Source organism: Colobus angolensis, unplaced genomic scaffold, assembly GCF_000951035.1.
Source record: "Colobus angolensis palliatus isolate OR3802 unplaced genomic scaffold, Cang.pa_1.0 Scaffold10, whole genome shotgun sequence".
Classification (NCBI taxonomy): domain Eukaryota; kingdom Metazoa; phylum Chordata; class Mammalia; order Primates; family Cercopithecidae; genus Colobus; species Colobus angolensis.
In genome coordinates this window covers 18,593,606-18,610,975 of record NW_012110919.1, presented here as the reverse complement: position 1 = coordinate 18,610,975, position 17,370 = coordinate 18,593,606, and the positions used below count along the sequence as shown (strand labels likewise).

The 17,370-nt window shown below is 46.8% G+C and overlaps 1 protein-coding gene across 1 annotated transcript in view; it reads right to left on the bottom strand.

Annotated features, from left to right (window-relative positions):
* BTBD11 (BTB (POZ) domain containing 11) overlaps positions 1 to 17,370 on the bottom strand; it is a 341,497-nt gene that overhangs the window by 322,562 nt on the left and 1,565 nt on the right. The window contains exon 2 of the mRNA XM_011937042.1: positions 17,232 to 17,366. Within this exon, the coding sequence (XP_011792432.1) occupies positions 17,232 to 17,366 (135 nt within the window). The remainder of the gene's footprint in view (positions 1 to 17,231; positions 17,367 to 17,370) is intronic.

The following is a 17,370-nucleotide window of genomic DNA, read 5'->3' as shown; positions in this document are numbered from 1 at the left end:
TTTATTCAGGACGTACTATACTCTGGCAGTCTTCTAGGTGTTGGGGGGATAGCAATGAATAAAAGAGACAAATATCTGTGCTCGCATGAAGTTTACATTCTATGGTGTCATCCGTTCATTGAACAAGTATGTTGAAGTGCCTACTATGTGCCAGATGCTGTGCTAGAGACACAAGATGATCTGTAAAGACTGATAGGTTAGTGGGCCATTCAGTACAATCTGATGAGTGTAACAATAGAGGTTTTCTATGACTGGGGAATGACAGTCCCAACAATAACAGCCAACATGTATCAAGCACTCACTGCCACACATTAAGTGCTTATAGACGTCACGTCATTCTGTTTCATCCCCAAACACTCCTATGAGGTGACCATGCTTACAAGGGAGCAAACTGAGGCTCGGAGAGAACTGGACCAAGGTGGCTCAGCTAGTAAGGGATGACACTGGGATTTGCAGCCAGACTGTCTGTCTTCGGACCCTTGATGTAACTACCATGTGATCCCTCCCCTTAAAATCAACCAGATTAGAAGATTTAGTGGGTAAGTAACTTACACTGTACAAGTCACGATATCCCAAAGTCATTATTTGCTCACATCAGGGTTTGAGAATGCAGGACTGATCCTTTCCGTTTTCAACCTCAGACCTCTGACAGACGTCAGGTGGATATGCCAACTTTGACAAATGAGAACAAGCACTTTGGCATGAGAAGTTGGGAAGTATCTGGCTGGATAGGCTATTTTTGGTTCAGAGATGGCTTTGATGACTTCTACCTCTGCTCCCGCCAATCAGCAATGCCACCTGGGAGGTGAGGATGCAGCAATGAAGGAGGAACACAAAAGAGCTTTGCACTGGGTGGGGCTGGGGGGTAGGAGCAGAATTGCAAATAATTGTCGGGGGCGGGAGGAGGAAGGGAGTCATCTTCAACTGCAAAGCATCCAATTGTTGGACCCTGAATTCTGCCAGTTCAGTTTATTTCCAATATTGGTTCTCCTCATGCCCTGTCTTCTCTCTTCCATCCCTGTTGGGTCCTGGAGCTGCAAAGATTCCAAGCACAGTACTCCTCTTTCCCTCTCCTCCTGGCCCTACCTCACTTGCCTAGCCTCATTCAGGTGCTTCTCTGAGCCTCAGCAGGACACACTTTCTAAGCTTGTCTCATTGGCCAAAGCCAAAGCACACATCCACTGTGGGATCCCAGTTCCATGGGTAGTCAGACCTCCCGGGAAGCCAGAGCAGGAAGGACTTGCTCATTACCCAGCCTAGTGCTCTTCAAACTCTACATCTTATTCAAAATCCCAGTATATATAAAACAGATACAAGAGGAACAACTGCTGATGTGTGTGTACAGAGTGGAAGTGAGAAGCCTCCCTGCCTTACTCCATGAGAACCCAGATCAAAATCACTGATTTGGCCTAATCCCCCTGGTTTATGGTTTATAGATGATATACTGAGGGCATTTCCCCTCTATCCCCTTAGGAAAACATCACAAATATCCTCAGAATCATTATGGTTAGTGTGGTTCCCAATAAGTACATCTATGCTGCTGCTTTTTTCTTTCTCTCTCTTCTCTCTCTCTCTCGACAAGGTCTTGTTCTGTCACCCAGGCTGGAGTGTAGTGGCATGATCATAGCTCACTGCAGCCTCAAACTCCTGAGTTTCAATGATCCTTCCACCTCCTGAGTAGGTGGGGCTACAGGTGCATGCCACCACTCTCAGCTGACTCTTTACATTTTGTATAGAGATGGGGTCTTGCTATATTGCCCAGGCTTGTCTCGAACTCTTGGCCTCAAGCAATCCTCCCACCTTGGCCCCCCAAAGCAGTGGGATGACAGGCATAGGTCACTGCACCTGGCCTCAATGCTGCTTCTTCATGGGGCCTGAAACAGTCCCCAAGGGTTGCAGACAGAAATACTCACAGAGTTTGGGAGTACAGTGGGAGTAACTACTTCAAATACCACCTGATTCAGGGGACCACTTCCTCCTTGGGGGCACACTATCTTCTGTTAACTTCTAGGACATTCCCATTTCTCCTCCTCACTTGGCTGCTCCTTCTCAGCCTCCTCTGCTGGTTCTTCCTCTTCTGTCTGGCCCAAGGAAGGGCTCTGTCTTTGGTCGTCTTGTCCCTTCTATACTCACTCCCTCTGTGACCTTGCCCACCTCATGGTTTGAAATACCATCTACAAGGTCTCAACTCCCAAATGTATATCTCCAAACCATCCTCTCTCCTGAATTCGAGATACTCCTGAGTGAGTATTCAACGGCCTGGTTAACATCTCCTCCTGGACACCTAAAAGACAACTCAAACTTTGCATGTCCCGAGCTGGGGTCCTGAACTTCCTGCCATCTCCAAACCTGCTCTTTCCACGGTCTTTCCCATCTCAGTTTAAGGCAACTCCGTCCTCCTCATTGTTCAAACCAAAAACCCTTCAGAGTCTTCCTTGATCCCCCTCGTTCCCTCACACCCCACACCCAATGTATCAACATGAGCTTGTTAATTCCACCTTTTAGTTACAGCCAGAAGCTTCTTCCTAGCCCACCTCCACTGCTACCACCCTGGCTAGGCCACCATCCTCTCCTGCCTGGGTTATCAGAAGAGCCTCCACACACTCGTCTCCCCTGCCTGCACTCTTGTTCCTCTGGAGTCCATTTTCAACCAGATCTGCCAGTCCTTATTCAAAACCCTGCCATGGCTTCCCAGTTCACTAAGAATGAAAGCCAAAGTCTGCAATGACCTATGTGGCCCTATATAACCTGGCTTACGATGACCCTGTGCTTTCACCTCTCATTCTTCTTGGCTCACTCATGCTTCTCCACCACAATGGGTTCTTAGCTATTCCTGCCTCAGTGCCTTTACACTGGCTGTTCCCTCTCCCTGAAACAGTTTTCTCCCAGATACCAACATGATCAATTCCCTCACCTCCTTCATCTTTCTACACCAATGTCATCTTTGGAGTGAGGTCACCCTGACCATGCCATCATTGCAACCATCCCCTACTCTCCCGATTCCCCTTACTCTGATTTAATTTTTCCATGGCAGGTGTCACCTTCTAACACTTTTACTTATGCAGTGTGTTTATTATCTAGTAGGGTCTCCCCAACTAGAATGTAAGTTCTGTAAAGGCAGTGATTTTTTTTCTATGGACTGATGGATGCTAAGTATCTAGAACCATACCTGGTATATGGCAGCCTCTTGATAAGTATCTATTGAATAAATGATTGAATGAATGGTTATTTTACAGTTTATAGAGCACTTTTACATCTGAGGACTCCTTTGACCCTCAAAACAATTCTGGGAACCTGGTATATTTCTTATCTCCATTTTTCTGATGAGCAAACAAGTCCAAAGAGGTTAAGTTACTTGCCTGAGATCAACACAGCTTATTCTAGAGCGGGCCTCATGTCCTCTTCTGGCACTAAACCCTCAAGCGCTGTCTCATCTGACCATATCAATGAAATCTCTCCAAAGCCCAGGTCTCATCCAGCTCTCTCCTGCTTCCCTAAACTTGCACCCCAGCTTGCTGATGACTATATTTGCAGGTGCAATGTGTGGTCTGCTTATTTTGTCTCAGAGGAGCATATGAACTCATTCTGCTTCTCTACAGACCATCTGACTTAGACATACACTTCCAGGGCACCTTCTGACCCTAAGACCCCCTCCAGAACATAGGAGGAAGAGTCATATGCTGCCCCAACCCCTGCCTTCTGTTTATACACAAAGGACAACAAGTGGGCATACCACAAGGAATGAGCAAGGGGGTGAAGGCAGCAGGGACGGGTGGGAGAGACCCTTTGCAGATCAGGAAGCAGCTCCCCTTGTTCTTCCTTAACAACCATGGGCTGAAATGTGAGGTCGCTAAATGCAACTTAATAATGGCTTCTAATCTCCTACTGAGAAATTTCTTTCTGGCCTAAGCAACAGGCACAGCTATAGCAACTGGTTTATTGCTGTCCCACCATACAAAGACTTGTGAGTCGGCTCATGATTGCTCCTTTTGCACAGGCTTCTGGGAAGCTCAGCAGTGGCAAATCTGTAGCCCATCCCTAGCAAGGCCAGTAGGAGAACAGGGCCTTGCCACAGGTCACAACATTGTATGGCATGGCCTGGGGAGACTCACACCTTTTCCCCTCCTCCCTTCACGTGTGCTCAGGCCTTGAGGTAGGCTGGCCTAGGTTCAACCCCAGACTCTGCTGCTACTACCCACGCAGTCTCAAGCCGGCTGCCTCACTTCTCTGCCCCTGACAGATATTACTCACCCCAGGTGTCTGGGTAATTTCTCCTCAGTCATCTTCCATGATTTCTGAGTCAGATCTCTCTCACATCCCATATTTCCTCCTCAAGGCATGGTGGCTGACGAGTTGATGGGTGCAGCACACCAACATGGCACAAGTATACATATGTAACAAACCTGCACGTTATGCACATGTACCCTAGAACTTAAAGTATAATAATAAAACAAACAAACAAAAAGGCATGGTGGTTAGGAACAGGGACCGAGAAACAGGGACGGAGTCCCCACTCTGCATCTTACTAACTGTAGGGCTTTAAGCAAGTCTCTCCATCTCTCCCAGGTGTCCTCATCTGTAAAACAGAGATGATAACCATACCTGTCTCATAGAGCAGCTAATGCTCTCCATCACTTAAAATGGTGCAAGGAGTGTGGCAAATGCTCAGAACGTGTCAGCTTTTACCAAGATGATGAGCTGGGCTTCCTGGTTTTCCAAAGCATTGCCTCATTAGACACTTCCAACCCTATCAACACCAGAACCTGGTGTGATCATTATTTCCAACTCCCATGTGAGGGCAATGAGGCTCAGAGAGGTCAGGAGCGTGAGGTCACACAGCACGAGCCCACCCTTCTGGGCCTGAGCCAAGCGAGGCCTTCCCATGCACTGCGGAGCTCAGGCAAATTCCTACCTCAGCACAGGCTCCCAGCTGCCCCTCGAGGCTCCACATTATGGGGCCATCAGAGGCTGTGAAGGTGCCAGCTCACTCTTGGTCTGTTTCCTTGATCCATGCTCTCATGATGGGAGAGAGAAAACTTAGAGCAGCAGCCGAATCAGCAAGAGCAGCCAGCGGATCCAGGTGGGGAGAGGTGGTGGAGGGGGCGGGGACCGGAGGGGAGGCCCCTGCCCCTCCACCCACCATGGCTGCCACCGCAAGCTGAGCAAGAGGCCTATCATCTGGCCCCAACAGTAGCAGCTGCAGAATGGCAGGAGCAGGAGGAGGGTAGGGAGGGCTTCCAAAGGGAAGGAGATTGAGCAGAATCAGAGGCGCTGACATGGGGATGAGATTCCCTGCTCTCTGCCCTCTGCCTGCCCTGGTGGTGCAGACTTCTGGGTGGGAAGGAGGAGCTCCAATCACCTGTGCACAGATCATACCCTTACCACCCCATCCCTGCAGCCTTGCCCACCGCCTGTGTCAGCATCAGCACCAGGTGGAGGAGACTGATAAGGAGCCTTCCACCTCTGAATGCCTGGTGTCCCCGGTCCCCCCGCAAAGCACAAGGGAGGGGCAGCTCCCCTCGCAGGCACTGCCCTGGACCTCACCCCGCAGTCTAAGGAGGCTTGTCCCCATCAAATACTCCTGGCCCCGTGAATCTCTCCCGCTGAGCAACTGTCATGGATGCAGTTTGACATCTGTGTGACTATCTGTGAATAAACTAAACCCGCCTCAAGCCCGCAAGCTCCATGAGGGCAGGAAGCACCTGTGGCTTTGCTCAGGCGAGTGAGCCCAGCCCCTAAACGTCAAAGTCAGTATAAAGAAGACTGAAAGGGGCTGAGGAAGGAGGCGGAGAGAGAAAAAGGCTGTACCACCTCCCCAGTACTTGAAATGCTCAGAAGCATCCAGAGAAAGAAAAGAGGTAATTTAACTCTGGCGTGCTTCTTGGGCACATCATGACTCCCTGGGTGGTACCCTGAGCTGGGATTAGGAAGGAACAATGACACATACCACCCAAAGAAAATCAGTTAATCCATGCAGCCTCAACCTCAGAGGCAAGCACTGTAAGATTTCACTTACCCCTCCTCAAAGCTGCCTCTCTGATTTGCTTTTAGATATGAATGCACAGGGGAACTGTTAATTTGATTCTGCATTTAGCACACCTGATCTTCACAGTAATTGCTTTAATTGGTTCAGTCACAATCTAATGGGGACCTCCACATGCTTCTAGACTAGCATTTATTTTACTGTGAGATGTATAGTAAAACCGGAGATATTACAGCCGGATTGTAAATTAATCTCCAAACTGCTATCGATGATGCAGGCTCTCATCCCACTGTGCTTCCCACAGGTGATCTGGTTTACAGGAGACCATACATCACTGCGGATGGGAGATGGGCTCTGAAAATCCAGAAACCTGGTATACCGGTTCCAGCTCTGCTGTGTGATCTTGGACAAGACAGTATCCCACTCTGGGCCTCAGTTTCCACATCTGTAAAATGTGAGAGTTAAACCAGATGCTCCCTTGGAATGAGGCATGGTATGGTGAGAGGAAGGTCGAATTTGAAGTCCCTCAGACTTAAATTCTATGTTTTTAAATTGAGTTCTTATTGTCTTAGCAACTTTGGGCAAGTGACTTTATGTATCACAGCCTCAGATTCTTCTTGGGTAAGATGGGGACGATGGCAATACCTAACCAGCCTTTCCACATTCACCCTTCCAGTCTGCTCTCTGAACCACTGCCAACATGATCTTTTTAGAACACAAATCTGATCACTGTATCTCCCTCCTTAAAAGCTTTCAAATGCTCTCCAGTGCCCTCTGTAAAAGCCTGCTTAATCTGGCAGATGCTTAGTCTAACCTCTACCAGGCTCCCCTCCCTACCTGTTCCCACTCCAGCTGCACTGGCTATTCTACCTTCCCCCCATGCTCTCCTCTGCCACAGGCCCTTTGCACATGCAGTTCGCATTCACCAAGTATTCTTCCTACCTTTTCCACCAACTTGGCCATGCTTCAGCCTCATTCCAGCCTCACTCAATCCTCACTTCCCCATTTCCTTAGTGAAGACTTACTCCCAGCCACATCAAGAGCCGTAGTAAAGACTCAGCCTGTATGTCTCTCCTTTGTTGCACGTCACCAGTTGTAAATTTACATCTGCATAATTCTTTGATGAATAAATTAAACCCAGCACAGGCCCACAAGCTCCAGGAGCACAGTTAAATGTTGCTCAACATTTAACACAGTGCCTATAGAAACAGTCATAATGAATATCATGAAACCCCACAATGGCCAACATGTATGAAGCAATTTCTACATGTCAGGCACTTCCCAACAGCCTTCAGAAATAGGTTTCACTATTACTCTCATGTAACAAAGGGAAAAAGTGAGTCACAGAGAGGTTAGGTAACTTGCCTGACATCACACAGCTAATAAGTTGTTAAAGTCCAGAAGTCTGGTTACTGACAAACTATAGAAAGCTTTTCAGTCACTCAGTAAATGAGGCAGTGTCCAGGGAGCAGTTATTTAAGCAAGGAGGCTGGCACGTGCTTAAGCACTTAATAATAATGATGATGCTTGTTAACAGATATTGAGTACTTACAATGTGTCCAATATTATTCTAAGGACTTTTATATGAATTAACTCATTTTATCCTCTCAATGGCATTTTCTTTATGAGGGAGTGCTACCATTACCGTTATTAAGCAGATGAGAAAATTGAGGCTGGGAAAGATGAACTGACTTGCCCAAAATCAGCTGGCTTGTAGGCAATAGAGGCAGAATTTGAACCCTGGTCCACCTAACTCCAGAGTCTAGCAAAAACCCAGCTCTGTGATTCTCAGGGAGGACCAGGCTCGGTCTCCTCTGCAGTAAAAATGGAATCAATTCTCCCCTATGCCACAGTTTTCTGAATTCAGTTCTACCTGTGAGAGGGGCTGTGCTGCTTATGGCACTGAGCCCACCCAGCTAGGCAGGGTATGGAGGGAGCTGTCCCTGGAGATGATAAAGCCAGCTATTTCCCCAGGGCCTTAGCTGAGGAGGCTATGCTGTGATCTGATGGACAGCTGGGAAGTGACTCATGGGGCAGTCAGGGAGAGGGGAAGCCAGCGGGGACTAAAAAAAGACCTGCGACCACATATTATGCACAAGGACAATCATCAACCGTAACCACCACCACCAAGGCAAGCCCCGCCCTCTACCCCACACGCCCCTCAGGCTGCACTGGGGTCCTTCTGGGATCTTCCTGGAGGCCCCTGTGATCCGGATTTCACTACCGGGCTGTGGCAGTTCAGAGCACAGGCTCTTGAGCCCAAATCCCAACTCAACCACTGTGTAGCCGTGGCATCCTGAACTAGTTGCTGAACTTTTCTGAGCCTCAGTTTCTTCCTCAGCACATTGAGGATAAGAAACAGTCATTTTGCAAGAAGAGTGTGGAGATTAAATAAAGTCTTGTGTGTGGAAATTCTGGAATAGTCCCTGGTTCAGCAACTGATAGTTCTCCCTGAAGATAAAATGCAGGAGATGCAGGAGACACATAATACAATTTTCCTGGAGCACCCACTTGTTCAGATTGACATTTTACCTTCACATCCATTCACTGTTAATCCACTCCACTTTCAGTATAGAATGATACTATCGATAATAATAAAGATAACAGTTATTAAGTACATATGAGATGCTATGATCAACGTTTCACATTCATTATGTCATTTTAATCCTCACAAGCATTCTATAAGGCAGACTGCCAACTGCCTAATTCAAATCTGGCCGGCCACTTGCAAGCCATGTCACCTTAAGCAAATTCATTAAACCTTCTGTTCCTCAACTTCTTAATCTGTAATATGGGGATAATAATAGCGCCTGCTTCATAAGGTTGTTGAGATGGCTAGCTCTCTATTAAATACTTATGCCCCTCTGATACTGTAGACTTGTGGCTATGGGTGGCTGCCCTGCCAGAGACCATAATTTCCAGCCCCCTTACATCTAATGGAGGCCATGCAACCGAGTGCCAGTCATGGGAATGTGGAAGGAATTGACACACCCACACCCAGGACTGTATTACAGTCCTCCACATTCTCTATCATCGTCAATCAGAGACGTCTCTGGGAGTTATGTGTTCAAGATGGTAGAGCTTCCATCAACTTCCACAGACAGAGCACCTCTCTCCCCTGCCATCAGGTGGACTCTACATGAATGAGAAAGCAGCTTTTATTATGTTCAGCCACTAAGATGTTAGGATTTATCTGATGCATCAGCTAGCATTATCCTAACTAATACAGAACTTAGTTCCAGAAGTGGACTACTTAAAACATGTGACATTGGCTTAGAAGTCAGGTAGTAGGTTACACTAGAGCCTGGAAAACTGGAGACCCATGTGATACAGAAGAAAAATGTCTCATTAAACTGTCATCTATGATAACTTGGCAGTCGGAGCTCATGCCTACTAAGCCTGTATACTCTATAGAAAGAGCATAAAAAAGAATGGTAATAGAGTTTGCTAACTGTTCCTGGCTAAGTAAGGTACTAGGTAAAGAGAAGAACTCAGGCATAAATTAACCAGTCTGAAAGTAATTTTAGAAAGGAATAATGGAGAGGTAAAAACAGATAACTATGTCTAAACCCCAAACAATAAAAGAGTGAGAAGATATTTAAGTGAAATAAGTATCATGTGAAGAATATAAGCTTCCCACCTAAGCCTGATGGCCTCAAGGTAGCTGCCATTAAATTTAGAGAGAAAGAGAGGTATGGGGAAAAGGAAGTAATAATCTGGGCTTCAGAATTAAGTCTAGGAAATAACTTTGGGTGTGGCTACTGGCATATTAGACATCATAGATCAAAGTCTTACTAAGTTGTTGAGGGAATTGCATTGCAAAATCTATAAACCTTGACTTTAATAGTCTTTTACTGTTATAGCATTAAAACAATCCTTGGGCCCCCAGAGGTTCAAGGGAAAGAAATAGGTCACAAAAGATTTAGAGCCCCCAAGAAGGCCATGCTGCCCACGACCAACTTCAGGTGTGGCCGTGGAAAATAACAAACAAACAAACAAACAAATCCTCCCACCAGCACAGCTGAGAGTGTGGAGAACAATGAACCAGTAAATTCCTATCAGGAGAAGAATCAGGACCTAATCCAGGAACTTCACCGACTGCTGGGATATAACCCACAATGCTTGCTTGGCAAGATTTCATCACTACTGAGGACCGGTGACTACTGTGTACGTACTGTCCATGATTATCCTTTCCAAATGGGAGTTTTGTGATGGTTATCCCACCCTGCTCAGATGTGGGATATGAATGCAGAGTGGCAGATAATAAGTTTGTTTTGCCTCATGAGTCCCTGGACCATGGTGAGGTGCCACACTCAGCTTCTTGGACAGGACTGAGCAACATCCAATGACTCTGAACTTGAAGTTGGAAGCAGGGATCAGATAAAATGTGGGTTCCTCCCTTAGGAAAAAGAGAATGTGTTTTGAGCATAGGAAGAAGGAGGCACACACATATTGGTGGTCAGAGAGCCAATGATACATCTGGTCAATGATATGTGGACACAAGCAATGTAAGTCCCTCCAGGCTTAGCCTATACCACCTTTCTTAAGCTCCTCCACACTCACTGTCTCCCTCTACCTACTGGCTGGATGAATGTCCAAGGAAGGCACTGAAGGCCACATGTAGAAAATAAAAAAGGCAAACTTTCCATTAGTCAAGCTTGGTACCTAAATGACCCTCCTGCCTCCTCTAACCCCACTCCTCTCTGAATCAGAGTTTAAGTGTATAAGAAATGAATTTCTATTGTGTTAAGCTACTGAGATTTCTGAACTATCTTTAATAATAACTGATAAGGCCAGGCATGGTGGCTCATGCCTGTAATCCCGGCACTTTGGGAGGGAGAGATGAGTGGGTCACCTGAGGTTGGAAGTTCGAAACCAGCCTAGTCAGCATGGTGAAACCTTGTCTCTACTAAAAATACAAAATTAGCCAGGCATGATGGCGCATGCCTGTAATCCCAGTTACTCAGGAGGCAGAGGCAGGAGAATCGCTTGAACCTGTGAGGCAGATGTTGCAGTGAGCTGAGATTGCACCATTGCACTCCAGCCTGGGCAACAAGAGCAAAACTCCATCTCAATAATAATAATAGCTGATGTAACTATAATGATTATAATACATAAAGCTCTTAAAATAGTGCCTGGCATATCATAAGCTATACAAGTAGAGCTGTTTATTACAATACCCATTTTACAGATAGGGAAACTGCAGCTTACAGGTGTGCCTGAGTCCAGAGTCAATTACTATTTTGTATTTACCTTTCAGTGGATAATAAGTTTGGTAATAATGAGTTTGGTGCCTGGCTCAAGGTCACAAATACTAACAGACTCAGAATTAGAGGCCTTCCTTCTAGTCAAAGTTCATCAACCCCGCCCCTGACCCCAGGTCTTCAGGTTAGTCCTTCATTGTTTTGTTATTTTTATTTTATGTTTCAGGAAACACCCAACTTGCAAATGCCCCAGCACTGAACTAGCAGGTCTGCACAGAAAACCCAATCACCCTCTACTGGCCCAAATTCCAAGTTTTAATTTACATCAAGCTACTTAATTAAAAAGGTGCTCTGTGTGAACAGGCACTGCTACAGCTGGCTCTTGAGATAGAGTTTGCTCTTCCTCTTAAGAAGCTGGGTTTCTTCTGTGACATTTTTGGTCCAACACAGCAACACTTTTCCACAGAACAGGATGACCAGTTTAGGGACAAGAAAACAGCTGAGCAAGCATTTTGTGCGGAGGCAATAGAAAAGCAAAAGACCTGAAAACCAACCTACACCCAAAGCCCGTGCTGACAGGTGAGGGCTCGTGTTAATTAATGTTTATCAAATGACTGGGGATCCCTGAAATGAAAGAGACTATTCAAAATCCCCCAAGTATTATTATTTTCTCCAGCCTGAATAATCTGTTTTTTAAGGAAGCCATTATTATCGAGTGCCTACTATGTGGCAGGTGCTTTTATAAACTGTATCTGAATTAATCCTTGTAATCACCCTTTGTGTTCGGTTTGGGTTTTCTTCCTTTTTAAAATACATCTTCTTTTGTTTTCTAATCCTCACTGTACAGATGAGAAAACTAAGTTCAGCAAAATCAAGTCACCTGCTAGAGAATGGTAGAGTGAAAATTTGGGGTTAGATCTAAGTGTAAGGTCTTTCTCCTTTCCTTTTCACTATTCCATACCACCTCTTCCAGTCTGCCCTTCAAATTGAACATTTAAAACAAACAGTAACTCAAGAATACCTATGGCTTTTTTTTTGGTGTGCCTTTTTTTTTTTAACTGAAGCATATTTCTCAATACAGTAAAATGCTCAAATATTAGGTTTACCATTAGATACCAGCCTGGCCGGCATGGTGAAAACCCGTTTGACAAATGCATACATGTACCTCTGAACCCACATTCCAATCAACATAAGGAACTATTTCCAGAAAGTTTTGTGGTGCCCCTTCACTAAAGATAGACATCATTTAAGTTTAAAATACAGCAAATAAAATAAGCTACCTTAATGTTATTTTATTTTACTTTAATTTATTTATATATATATATTTTTTTCTGTAGAGATGAGATCTCACTATGTTGCTTCAGCTGGTCTCAAACTCCTGGCCTCAAGCAATCTTCCTGCCTCAGCCTCCCCAAAATAAGCTACTTTCCTTTAACCAAAACAATTCTTTTGTGACCCTGGCCATGGGGCTGTGCCCATGGCATCAATCTTGAGGCAGGTGTACTGAGTTACTTGGTGTTGTATTTAAAAGGGGGATCCAGTTAAAATTCTGTGCCTTGTTGGTTCCATCCACCCTGAGCATGTGGGAATGAATTAATCTGGATGTGATAGAGATGAGATACCATTGTGCCTGGATTATCACAACTATCATCATCATTTTAGCACCTACCATGTGTCAGCACCAGATTATAATAGCCTTAGACACATAATCTCATTTAATCCTTGTAATTATTACCTCTATTTTACAGCTGAGGAAACTGGAGGACAGAGAGGTTGGGTCACATACCTAAGAACAAACAACTAGAAAATGGCAGCCTTGAAATTCAAATCCTAGAGGTCCAACACCAGAAGCCATTCTCCTAACAACTGCCTTTACAGCTGATAGGCAAATTTTAAATGTGTAAAATTGAATCAGCTGGTTATATTCATTTAACAAGCAGTAGAGAGCATCTATTATACAAAGTGCCAGGCACTGTGCTGAGTGATACGGAAGAAGACACAGATGAATAAGAGCGGAGAAGGGGTTGTATCAAGGAAGCCCTCACAAGGAAGCCAGGAAGACCAACTCATTCTTGAAGCCAAGTCTTCAAGGATGAGTAGGAACTGGCCAGCTCTAAAGGAATTTAAGGCACAATGACTAGCACATACAAAGGCACAGTGAAGTACTTCTGCCCACTCCTTATTTAGCTCAATCAAGTCAAATTTTTAAAACTCTACAGTGGGGTCCCTTAGCTGTTGCCCCAGCTCTTCAAAACAGCTGAAAATCAACACAAAACTCCAGTTCTGAAAAGTTTTTACATAACTGCAAAGTTCATGCCCACAGCAAGCCCATGGATGTGATTTCTGAGAGCCCCTAGGCCTTCTTTCACTTCAGAGCCAACTATATTTTGTTTTCTGAATCCAGTCCCATGTGACTAGTTTCACAATTCCTTAGCCTGGGCAGTTTAGCAGCAGCAAATTAGAAAGGTGGACAGGTACAGAAACAGCAGTAAGAAGGGGCAACCAAGGAAGAACTTGGAGCCAGTGCCAGCCTGTAGTCCCGGCTACTCGGCTGAGGTGGAAGGATTGCTTGAGCTCAGGAGTTCAAGGGCAGCCTGAGCAACATAGCGAGACCCCTTCTTTAGAACAATAACAACAAAGTAGAAAAACTTGCAAAGATGATTCAAGAAACTCAAAAAGCAATAGTTTTTTCAGGACATCGTTGTATAATGCAGTACAGTAGCTTGCTCAACTCAAACAGGTATCTAATAAGCTCCAACTGTGTACTAGGGCCTCTTTTTTTTTTTGAGACGGAGTCTTGCTCTATCGCCCAGGCTGGAGTGCAGTGGTGTGATCGCGGCTCACTGCAAGCTCTGCCTCCGTGGTTCACGCCATTCTCCTGCCTCAGCCTCCCGAGTAGCTGGGACTACAGGTGCCGGCCACCACACTCAGCTAATTTTTTGTATTTTTAGTAGAGACGGGCTTTCACCGTGTTAACCAGGATGGTCTCAATCTCCTGATCTCACGATCCGCCCACCTAGGCCTCCCAAAGTGCTGGGATTACAGGCGTGAGCCACCATGCCCAGCCTACTAGGGCCTCTCTTAGGCTTAGCAGGAGATATAAAAACATGCAAAATCCAGTTCTGCCCAGTTCCATTTGATAGGAACAAAAAGTATACAATTCAGGAATTGTATGACAAGAAGGGTGTCTGTTCACCTGTGTAGGTAATAAAGGGCAGGTGGGATGTCTGAAGCAGGGAACTCATCTGTCACTAAAGAGTCATATAGACAGGGGTTAAGAGTACGGACTCTAGAGCCAGGCTGTCTGCATTTAAATAAGCAAGATACTTAAATTCCCTGTGCCTCAGTTTCTTCCTGTAAATAATGGGGATAATCGTGTAGTACCTTTTCAAGAGGTGCTGGGGATCAAATGGGTCAATATACAGAGCCCTGCTGGATACATGTTAGCTGTTATTACCTCTCACCCGGCGCTTGCTCAGATCCTAGCATTTAGCAGCTGCAGTAAGTACCGATGAACAAATGAATTCACAAATGAATAAATAAATGATACTGCCAAATTAAAGGAGGGAAAGTCTATTAGGTAAGGTATGTTGTCCTTAATAAGGCTTGCAGATCAGAAAGACTCCGTACAAAATAGTTTAAGAAATAGGTTTGATGTTTAATGTATGATTCCGATACCTAAGGAATTAATCACTCATTCTTTAACTCTTCTGCATAAATGACCTGCCATTTTAAACAAGCCCAAAGAAAAGACATGAAGAGATCACAATGAACTTACAGTATATCTCATACCCAGAAGAGGCTGAAGGGGCCCTGAAACCCAAGAGTTAAGCGCTGTGGTGTGGGAGAGGTTGTGATGGCAGCAAACCCCAACCGTCATTCACTCACCCTGCCCAAAACCAACTCTGTGGTCTTCTCCTTCCTTAAATTATACTTCCTCCAAAAAGGGTAAACACAAAAACTGTTTTTAAAAGTTGTTAAGGTTCATAAAAGTAAAACCGATTTGAAAAAATATAGAAGCTACTAACACAGAGCTACAAGAGGACCTGGGGGTGTATTACATATCTAGCCCCCTATTTTACAGAGGAGGCAACTGAGGCCCAAAGATGTAAAGTGACTTGCCCAAACTCACAACTTCAGGATAATGGCAAAGTCAGAGGTAGGGCAGGGTGCCCAGATTTCCACACTAGAGCCTCCCAAAGGAAATAATGAGGGAGAAAAAAGAAGAGGTTCCAGGCCCAGAAGGTGGGTAAGGAGTTGGAAGTCAGGGCCAGCAAAGAGTAAGATGATTGTCATGGGAGCCACCAGGAAGGAAATTAAGCCCCTCTGTGCTTTTTGGTCGGGGCAGGGTTTCAAACAAAGAGCGATCCAGTCCAAAGCTCCCAGGTTTTGCAGGTGAATCCCCGCATTCTCAAGAAGCACATACAAAGCCCAGTGCCTTCTCCCCAGATGTTTCCATCTTAGTCGAGATTTCAGGGTGTGTGTGTGTGTGTGTGTAAGTGTGTGTGTGTGTGTGGCCTCGAAGATATCCTCTCTTTGAGGGTTGTGCCCTGGCTGGCAGCAGACGGGGAAGGGCTCTGGCAAAGAGATCCCGAAGAGTCTCAGAGATCAGCGCGGATTCCCCTCCCCAATACACACAAACACACACCCGCTTTGCTCCTTCCTTCCCTTCCCCCACTGATGATCAAATCCAGGTGAAGGGACCGAGGGCTGCAGGGTCGGTTTCCAAAGGCTTCCGCTGGAGCCAGGCGCCCAGCGCGCCCGCTCGTTCCTGCGCACACTCACAAGCACACTTACACACGCACGGACGCGCGCGCACTCAGACTCTCACACGCACATGCACACCCTTGGCACCGCCCACCGCAGTGCTCCTCCAGCCCCCGGGAAACAGACAGGCAGCAACATGAATGAAATCTGCCCAGAAAGACTGCATTTCAGCTCCAACCACGCAACCTCTGGCCAAACCGCCGAATATGTAACAAAGTTTTCTTTCGCCTTTAAAGTCTCCAGTTACGCTTCTACCATTTCCTGTGGAAAAATGAAGCTTTGAAGTGTCTAGCTCCGGCTTTCGCAGAGGGGCAGCACCGCCAGCGCGAGCTCTCGAAAACAAGCGCCCCGGCCCCACCCCCTTCAAGGACAGAACTGCGGGTTCAAACCCACCCAGGTCAGGCCTTCAAAACAGTGGGGCGTGAAGAGAGGATAATAGAACCTACTGGAAACGACGCCCTAAACTGATAACCCCCTCCAGAACTGCCCCCGCCAGCTCCATCCTGCCCAGATCCCCAGAGGCGCTCCTTCAGCCAAGTGGTGAGAGCTGTAGCTCCCTGCCAGAGGGAATGGAGAGGCCAAGAGCTGGGAGGCTGGAATTGGGGGCTTTGTCCGTCCCGCAGCCCCCACCAGCTGTATGCTCTAGCCCTCAAAAACTGCTCTGGAAAAACTTGGCACCGACAAGTCTTCCCGCACCCCAGTCTCACCACACACACCTCTACGACTGTCTAGGCCAAGCAAGCTCTCAACCATTCAGCCGGTACGGCCGTCAGACCCCTCCTTCCCCTGTGCACTAAGTGCCCCCCGAGGGCGTGGGGGAAGTGGGAGCATTGGGTTGCGGAGAGCGGAACGCGCTTCCTCCCAAGTCCTAGGGAGCCAAATTCATGCGCCCAGGGAAGTGGCATCTTCAAGGTCAAAACAAACAGTGTTGGGGTGGAGTATATGTATTAAGCGCAAATGATCTCAACCCTGCTCCAAAAAATGGTGCTGGGTTTTGCTCACTGCTTGCTGGAGGCAGCTGTCGCCTGGCCCCGCACCGGGGGCGGAACCTCGCGCTCGCGGACCTGGGACAGCACCAGCGGCGTAAAATACGCGGACCCGAGTGCAGGAGGGAACAGACAACCTCCTGTTCTGGCTACCTCCAGCCCGGCCGCAGCCTCAGCGGCTTGGGACAGCAGCGCATGGCTGGGAAGACGCAGGAAGGGGACGCGAGGCAAACTTGCGCCAAGAGTTGGCCAGGTTGGGTGGGAGGGAGCGGCACCCGCGCAGCCACTTACCGCTGGCGTTCTTCCCGCAGATGAGGTGCTGGTAGGGCTGCAGGAGACCCCAGATCTCCGAGTCGTTGTTGACCGTGTGCTCCAGGGTCTCCACGGTGAACTTGGGCGCCTCGTGGAGCGCATGGTGGTGGTGATGGTG